At 41.9% G+C, this 10000-nt stretch overlaps 1 protein-coding gene across 6 annotated transcripts in view; it reads left to right on the top strand.

Annotated features, from left to right (window-relative positions):
• Positions 1–10000, top strand: part of arhgap9 (Rho GTPase activating protein 9) — a 59543-nt gene that overhangs the window by 24994 nt on the left and 24549 nt on the right. For all 6 annotated transcript variants that reach the window (XM_079629484.1, XM_079629483.1, XM_079629485.1 and 3 more), the window contains exons 2-5: positions 76–519; positions 897–1195; positions 8124–8354; positions 9149–9223. In XM_079629484.1, coding sequence (XP_079485610.1) covers positions 150–519; positions 897–1195; positions 8124–8354; positions 9149–9223 — 975 coding nt within the window. In that variant the 5' untranslated portion in view covers positions 76–149. The remainder of the gene's footprint in view (positions 1–75; positions 520–896; positions 1196–8123; positions 8355–9148; positions 9224–10000) is intronic.

Genomic DNA, 10000 nt, shown 5'->3' with positions numbered 1-10000 from the left:
TAATTTCATAAAATTGACCCATGTGACTGGTTTTGTGGTCCAGGGTCACATATAAAGGGTGTTTTTCTGTTCCAGATCATGGCACTCGCCCCCGTCCTCTCGCCTCGCTCCAGTGGTGTGTGTGTGCAACGATCCCCCTGAGGAGAATCATGCTGTCGGGCAGCTGGCGCCGGGGAACCATCGTGGCGTCTGCGAGCGGGTCGGGTCCCGGGTCGAGACTGGGCAACACTGTGATTCTGGAAGCCCAGTATGATTATTCGTACCGCGGCGCCGACGGGCGGCAGGTCTCGATCCACGAGGGCGAGCGGTTCCTGCTCCTGAAGAAGACGAACGCGGACTGGTGGCAGGCCCGGCGGATCGGCGCGGGCGCGAAGGTCAAACCCGTTTATGTGCCGGCGACGTACGTCATTGAGCTTCCCGTCAGTTCGTTCCGCCCCTCGATGGCCAGCAGCCAATCAGACGCTCTCAAGATGATTCCACGAGGGTCCTTCACGCCCTGCATGCAAACGCACTACTCAGGTACGGTTTTACGCATTTATTTTGTATTCATATTTATTTATTTGTACAAAAATACAGTAAAAATTGTGAAATATTATTAGAATTTAAAATAAGTGTTTTCTGTGTGAATATATAGTAAAGTGTAATTTATTCCTGTGATCAAAGCTGGATGTTCAGCATCATTACTCCAGTCTTCATTGTCACATGATCCTTCAGAAATCACTATAATATGATGATCTGATGCTCAAGACACATTTATGATTATTATATCAGTTGTGCTGCTTAATATTTTAGTCGGAACTGTGGTGTAATTTTTTTTTAAGGATTCTTTGATGAATAAAAAGTTCTAAAAAACAATGTGTGTGTGTGTGTGTGTGTGTGTGTGTGGTTCCTCTCAGTGCCTGATAAGCAGTTCTGTCGTTCCATGGAGAATCTGAACTGTAGCAGTGCCTTGAGTGGCCGAGTTCCACCGAGAGGACATTTCCCAGCATTCCCTGCTTCCTCGCCCTCGGGTCATCTGGCGGTCCCGGGTGTGTGTGCGGGTCCCATCGCACGCAGCCAGAGCTCCAGCAACCTCCCCCAGAACCCCTACCAGGACACACACACACACACACTCTCTCTCAGCAGCCCGAGCAGATCCTACAGCCAGTGGGACATGAGCGCCGCCACACGCAGACACACACAGGGACACGTACAGGTAACAGACACACACTCACTCACTCACTCACTCACTCACACACGCACACACACACACACACACACCAGTCAGTACCAGTCGGACCTGGTCAGTCAAGAAGCTTGTTTATTTAAAGTGCCTCTATTTTGCTATTTTAAAGGTTCTTAATGTTGTTTTATAGTCTCCTACAATACGCATCCAATGAAGATATATCTCATAATCTCCACTGCTGTTTTCTCTCAGTCCCTGAAACGCTTCGATCGGAGATTCAGTCTCTCTAAGCCCCGCCTCTCTGAGAGCTGCTCTGCTCTGATTGGTCAGAAAGCAAACGCTCATTATCATATCTGAATCTCGGCTCTTGATCACAGTGATACGAACAGTAACGATGGCGTGGGTTTTACCGTATCAATCTCAGAAAACAGCGTCTTCTCGACACGAACAACACGAACCGAACTCTTCCAGTCTCAGATACACTACAGTGTTTGAGGGCGGAGCTAAGAGACGCTGCTTAGCCAATCAAGACCACAGGAAGTTCACAATTAGTTCAGAATCGGTTCTTTCTATTAAGGGGACAATCTTGCACTTGAGCTTTGAAACTTTTCAGACCTTTTACATTCACACACAGCTTTATTACACACTACATGAAAGGTAATATCGCAAAAAGTACTTTTAGTATCAGCTTTGTCTCAGATTTTTCTCCCAAAATTCCTATGAAATTAGTCAATAGTGTCGTAATATGAATGTGGAGCTGCTCGGGTCATTTGATGAGACGTTTGAGTTTATATTCAGACTTCTGAATATTACTGAATTCATGTGACTAGTAAACCCCGCCTCCTTTGATTTGATTGGCCACCTCAATAATTTTGACATTAACAAGCGCTGTTAGCCATTGCCACATAGATGACTAACAGGAAGTGATGTCACTCTGAATGTGCACGATAAAAACATCAATCTCATGCTCAGTGAAGTATTTGGACACTGAAAGATTGGCACACGCACACTTTATAAACGAAACATCTGACAAAAAGCAGTTTATCTGGTATGTGATAAGCGTGACTGTCTCTTTAAATCTCTCTCGTGCACCAGTTTGTTTAACTCTATAGATTCTCACTGCCGTCTGTTGTGCATATGCTTGTGTTTCCAGGGTGTGACATACTCTCAAACACACACACACACACACACACACACACACAGCGAGAGCAAACGTGCCCTTGTGGAAAAAGTTCAAGGCTTCATTTCAACCGCCAGCTGTTTCCTGCAGCACGAAACTAACATTCAAGCCTCAAACAACTCAAAACAACTACAATATACAGTCCTAAATTTAAAATTAATGCATTTGAATTGCATATAAAATTTAAATATGTTTGGATTATACAGTTGTAGCATAAACTAATAATGCATATATGTTAGTTATGTACAGATGAAACTTAAAAAATGAGAATATGGTGCAAAAGTTAATTTCAGTAATTCAACTTAAAAGGTGAAACTACCGTAATATATTATATAAACTCATTACATGCAAAGTGAGATATTTCAAGCCTTTATTTGTTATAATTGTGATGATTATGGCTTACAGCTTATGAAAACCTTTTCACAATATTCTAATTTTGAATTTGGGGTTTTCATAAGCCATATTCACCAAAATTATAACAAATAAAGGCTTGAAATATCTCACTTTGCATGTAATGAGTCTATATAATATATTAGTTTCACCTTTTAAGTTGAATTACTGAAATTAACTTTTGCACCATATTCTCATTTTTCAAGTTTCATCTGTAAACTCAGAATTGCGAAAAAATAGTCAGAATTGTGAGATAAAAGCTTGAAATTATGAGGGGGAAAAATAGTCAGAATTGTCAGTTTACTTTTTTAATATCTTGCAATTCTGACTTTTCTCACAGTTGCAAGTTTACATCTTACACTTCTGACTTATGCGATTTATAGTCAGAATTGCAAGATTTAATTCAAAGTCTGAATTGTCAGCCGACTTTAGAATTAGTGTGTGAAATCACATTTATTCTGTTAAAAAGTATGAACATGGTAAAAAAATATGGCTATCTGTAAAACAAGCAATATTCAAAGTTAAAAAGATTAAAAAAATTTAGATTTATTGATGACAAATATATTGTGTATTTAAAACACATTGGGCCCTATTGTAACGCTCTGAAACGCAAGTAACTCTGTGGGCGGATCCCGGCGCTGTCGCTATTATACCGGCGGATAAACGACTCTTGCGCCCGACGCAAATCTAATGTGTTGGTCTGCAGTCGCTTCATTACTCATAGGTGTGGTTTGGGCGTAACGTGAAATAAACCAATCAGAGCGTCCTCTCACATTCCCTTTAAGAGCCGGCGCGCTTGTTCCACGGCGGATTGCTATTATAACGGCGGATCGCTATTATAACGGCGGATCGCTATTATAACGGCGGATTGCTATTATAACGTCGGATCGCTATTATAACGGCGGATCGCTATTATAACGGCGGATTGCTATTATAACGGCGGATTGCTATTATAACGGCGGATCGCTATTATAACGGCGGATCGCTATTATAACGGCGGATCGCTATTATAACGGCGGATTGCTATTATAACGGCGGATCGCTATTATAACGGCGGATCGCTATTATAACGGCGGATTGCTATTATAACGGCGGATTGCTATTATAACGTCGGATCGCTATTATAACGGCGGGTTTGCTATTATAACGGCGGATTGCTATTATAACGGCGGATTGCTATTATAACGGCGGATCGCTATTATAACGGCGGATTGCTATTATAACGGTGGATTGCTATTATAACGGCGGATTGCTATTATAACGGCGGATTGCTATTATAACGGCGGATCGCTATTATAACGGCGGATCGCTATTATAACGGCGGATTGCTATTATAACGGCGGATTGCTATTATAACGGTGGATCGCTATTATAACGGCGGATTGCTATTATAACGGCGGTTTGCTATTATAACGGCGGATTGCTATTATAACGGCGGATTGCTATTATAACGGCGGATTGCTATTATAACGGCGGATTGCTATTATAACGGCGGATTGCTATTATAACGGCGGATTGCTATTATAACGGCGGATCGCTATTATAACGGCGGATCGCTATTATAACGGCGGATCGCTATTATAACGGCGGATTGCTATTATAACGGCGGATTGCTATTATAACGGCGGATTGCTATTATAACGGCGGATCGCTATTATAACGGCGGATCGCTATTATAACGGCGGATCGCTATTATAACGGCGGATTGCTATTATAACGGCGGATCGCTATTATAACGGCGGATCGCTATTATAACGGCGGATTGCTATTATAACGGCGGATTGCTATTATAACGGCGGATTGCTATTATAACGGCGGATCGCTATTATAACGGCGGATCGCTATTATAACGGCGGATCGCTATTATAACGGCGGATTGCTATTATAACGGCGGATCGCTATTATAACGGCGGATTGCTATTATAACGGCGGATTGCTATTATAACGGCGGATTGCTATTATAACGGCGGATCGCTATTATAACGGCGGATTGCTATTATAACGGCGGATTGCTATTATAACGGCGGATTGCTATTATAACGGCGGATTGCTATTATAACGGCGGATCGCTATTATAACGGCGGATCGCTATTATAACGGCGGATCGCTATTATAACGGCAGATTGCTATTATAACGGCGGATTGCTATTATAACGGCGGATTGCTATTATAACGGCGGATTGCTATTATAACGGCGGATCGCTATTATAACGGCGGATCGCTATTATAACGGCGGATTGCTATTATAACGGCGGATTGCTATTATAACGGCGGATTGCTATTATAACGGCGGATCGCTATTATAACGGCGGATTGCTATTATAACGGCGGATCGCTATTATAACGGCGGATCGCTATTATAACGGCGGATTGCTATTATAACGGCGGATCGCTATTATAACGGCGGATCGCTATTATAACGGCGGATCGCTATTATAACGGCGGATCGCTATTATAACGGCGGATCGCTATTATAACGGCGGATCGCTATTATAACGGCGGATTGCTATTATAACGGCGGATCGCTATTATAACGGCGGATCGCTATTATAACGGCGGATCGCTATTATAACGGCGGATCGCTATTATAACGGCAGATCGCTATTATAACGGCGGGTTTGCCGGCGCACGCCAGGAGCGGTTCACAGCCGAGGAGACCGACGTTCTCGTCAGGGCCGTAAAACACAGAGAAGTGACATTGTATGAGGATGATGGAGAAACACACACACATCAGCTTCGGTTAAACAGGCGTATAATAATTTGGGTAAATGTGTAAACTAGATTTATGCCTATTTTTTCACATCTTCACGGACACAACAATGATTTCCCTCGTGTGTTAATATTTTTTCTTGTAATAATGTATGAAAACTGCTGCGTCTGTTTAGATTAGAGAATCTAAGTGTGTGTGTTGTTCACACACTGCATAATGGCCAAGCACGCGCCCTTAAAATAGCACATGACTAACGCGCGGCGCCGCTGTCTTTAGACTGGGTTTCTCCTGGTCAGTGGCGGAGTTGTTTTCTGGAACTGCAAAATATCACCAGGGAACGTTTGCGCCGGAACACACTCCTCTTTCCACTGAACCGCCCCCCCCCCGAGCGCAAGTTCATTCCCTAATTTACCGCCGTGCGTCTGTGGAGGGAAGAGTCCGCTGTGCGCGGGTGCAGAATAGGAATGACACATGCGGCGGTGTACAAAGTCAATTGCGCTGGGTGCAAGATAGGGCCCATTGAGTTTATTAATACTGTTACAGAAATCTGACTAGTATGACTAACATATACAGTAGTAAACATTTGAAGTGAATCAAAACCTTTTATCAAAGTTATACATTCATTTTGAACAATACTGGACAACTTTGATGAACCACTTCAGATGTTGACTACTGTAGTATATGCTTCACATTAAGTTTATTAGTTTATTTTAAAGTCCCCCTGTGGTGTAAATCCAGCTTTTAATGTAGTTTATGTGTCTATGTGGTGTTTTTAATACGCTTTAATAACACACACATGTGTAAGTTCATAAGTGGACAGCATTGCTGAGTATTTTCTGCTTAAAACTGCAGTGAACCAAAGACAGTCTCAAAAACACGGTTTGAAATCGCTGGTGTTTCTGACGTCACAAACTACCTTGTAACCAATCACATCAACGTGTGATCGTCAACCAGTGGATCTCTGAGTGAGTGAGTGAGTGGAGGCGGGGCTCATTTGCATATTCATAGAACCGCGCATACTAAATGAGGCAAGGGTGTCGAGTTACATTCAAGATATTTTAAGGCATGAATAATTTTTTGTAATGAAAAAATATATAATTTTGCTGATCAAAGATGAGTTTTAAGGGATGAAATGTGTGTGACGGTAGAAAACGGGCGTTTTTGAGACTGTCTTTGGTTCAATGCTGTTGAATTTACACATGGTGTGTCTTAAAGCGTATTAAAAACACCACACAGACACATAAACAACGCTTGATTTTACTATCTCTCTGAGTGCAGCATGTTTTATTGAGTATAAAGATGCTGTTTAGTTCTTATACACCGTCCTTCATGATGTCAGAGAGAGAGACCCCTGCTGGGCATCTACGGCATGTCTCTCGCCCCGCACACGCCGCGTGGCCATATGGCATCATAGAGAAGAGTTATATAATCCAGATCGACACCTCAGAAAACATCCCTGCATATGCAGCATCTCCACTGGAGATTTACAGCACATAAACAAACCGTAATCCATCGGGCAAAGCTTCTGAGTGCACTCAAACCTCGTCGGGACGAAAGTGCACCAGCAAACCTTTCACATTAACCCTGATTTATTGTTCGGTGGCTTCTAATGGTTTATGTCCCTTCTCTGTATTGTTCATATAGTCGTGTGTGTGTGTGTGTGTGTGTGTGTGTGTGTGTGTGTGTGTGTGAGGCCACTTCCTCTTGACGGTTGTGGCTTCAAGCTGTTTTCTTACTTAGTGAATTGTACGTCTATAACACACTAACACACACACACGACTCTATTGTATCCCATCATGCACTCTGAAGTTCACCTCTGAACACTTTTAAACCGGGATAATCTTGCATATGCACTAATTAGTCTCACATACACACATTAAACACACACGCATTAGAAATCATGGTTGCGTTCACCTAAAAGATCAGCAGTAATTAGTTTTTTAACCGATTTCAAAACACGTGATTATGGTTTAACTTCCGCTGTGAACTTTATTTCATGCATTGTTGTGTTCGAACTAGTGTTGTTATCGATAAATAAAAGTAAGACTTTTGAAATAAAGCTAAAAAATTAAGTATTAGATGAAAACTTCAATTTTCTGTTTTCTGATTTTTGTAACTTAAGTACTAAAGATTTTAAAAGTAAAACTGAAATAAGAAACCTGAATGTTGTTGGTAATTAAAATAAAATCTAAAATACATTAAAATATTAAATAAACGAATGAAAATTAGAAATTAGAAAAGTGTAAATAAATATGTTGGAGTATTAAAATGATTAAAACTAAGAAAACTGAAAAAATCTTACTTTACTTTTCATTTTTTAAAAACGTTTTTAATTGAAAAGCTGAAATAAAATAAAATATTTAAGTTTTCTAATTTTTAATGTTTAACTACTAAAATTGCTGAAAAATAAAATAAAATGAAAGATATGTATATATATATATATATATATATATATATATAAATAACTAAAAAGGACATAAGTACAAACAATTATTAAAACTAAAATGAAAATGAGAATATAAAAAATAACTCAAAATATTAATAAATACTATAATGACATATAAATCAAACTGAAATAACACTAAGTTAAAATGCAATTCATATGTAACACAAGTGCTGTATTTTCTGTGTAATATGTGCCGTATTTCTTTGTAATCCCTCTAATGTCCTCTCCTCAGCTCTCGTCATCAGCCTACATTTCCCAGAGTTCCCTGTCGGAGGCGGGGAGAAGGCAGTGGGCGGAGCCTCCGAAGCCGTCGCCGGGGCAACGGCCCCTCCAGTCGCTGCACCAGTGGGATCAGTACCGAGACCCCGGGACCGGACGCTGTTATTACATCAACACCGTAACGAAGGAGCGCTCGTGGAAACCTCCCCGCCGAGCCCGCGAGAGCGACGGCAACCAGAGCAAGGTGAGCAACCAATCAGATCCCGGAACCACACGGCCATCGACCAATCAGAGACATCACACACCTTAGTGCTGCACGATTGATCGCAATGAAACCGCACGCGATTTGGCAAAGGCTGCGATTATTTTATACACAGTTTGTCAGTGCAGCGGCTGATCGGCCGTAAACGCCCCATGGGCCCTATTTTACCGATCTGAAACGCAAGTGTCAAAGCGCAAGTAACTTTGTGGGCGGATCCCGGCGCTGTTGCTATTATACCAGCGGATAAACGACTCTTGTGCCCGACGCAAATCTAAAATGTGTTGGTCTGAAGTCGCTTCATTACTCATAGGTGTGGTTTGGGCGTAACGTGAAATAAACCAATCATAGCATCTGTTTAGATGAGAGAATCAAAGTGTGTGTGTTGTTCACACGCTACATAATGGCCAAGCACGCGCCCTTAAAATAGCATATGACTAACGTGCGGCGCCGCTGTCTTTAGACTGGGTTTCTCCTGGTCAGTGGCGGAGTTGTTTTCTGAAACTGCAGAATATCACCAGGGAACGTTTGCGCCGGAACACACTCCTCTATTCGCTGAACCCCCCGAGCGCAAGTTCATTCCCTAATTTAGCGACGTGCGTCTGTGGAGGGAAGAGTCGCTGTGCGCGGGTGCAGAATAGGAATGACACATGCGTCGTGTACAAAGTCAATTGCGCTGGGTGCAAGATACGGCCCATATGTTCATGTTCCATCAATGTTCCATATATATATATATATCTTTTCTAATACTTCTTCGTGTGTGTCTCTTGTGTTTGTAGGTTAATGTGGCTCATCATGACCTCAGGCACCTCTCGCTCCCCTTACACAACTCAGGAAGCTGCTCTATGGACAGGGTACGGCAGAAATCATACAAATGATAGATTATAACCACATGTGTGAAGTTCAGTTGGTTTGCAGGTGATTATGGTTTTATGATGTAACGATGTATGAAAGCGATAAACGCCTGCTTTTGGTCTTTTATAGTCCTGATGATGTTCTCAGGCTCGACTAGAACAGGTTTTCTGCATGAATGTTGATTATTCTCCTCATATTCTCCAGTGTTGCGGCTCCTCTCTTCCCAGTCTGTCAGTAACGCTCTGTTTACTTCCTGTCTCTATGAAGCCCCTCCTTCTGAAAAGCACACTGTGCTCTGATTGGTCGGCTGGAGCAGTGTGTTGTGATTGGTCGAGCGCTTCGAGTGTTTGGGAAATATCCCGCCCCTTAATCGCCAGTTTAACACACTACTAACTAACTCAACCAGGCCCCGCCCCTTTATTCTGCGTATTAATTATTATAATAAGGAATGTTGTGACGTGTTCGTTCCTGGTAGAAACTCAAGACTACAATAGAGGCGTTTCAGGAGTTCAGAAACACTGATATAGAGAAGAACATAACACACACTAAAGAAAGATGAACATGGAGAAAAAACAAAACACAATTTGTTCTCTTTAATGCTCTGCTGTCTATAGGAAGTCCATCACTGATATTCAAACTCAGAGATTATAGAAACAAAGCATTAGAAAGTCCATCACACACTCATAGTTGAACAGATTGTTCAGTCCACACACTCTCACACACACACACACACACACACACACACACACACACACACACACACACACACACACACT

The sequence above is a fragment of the Phoxinus phoxinus genome (genome assembly GCF_949152265.1).
Source record: "Phoxinus phoxinus genome assembly, chromosome: 11".
NCBI classification, from domain to species: Eukaryota; Metazoa; Chordata; class Actinopteri; order Cypriniformes; family Leuciscidae; genus Phoxinus; species Phoxinus phoxinus.
The sequence above is the reverse complement of the archived record's forward strand: the minus strand, read 5'-3'. Positions and strand labels throughout refer to the sequence as shown.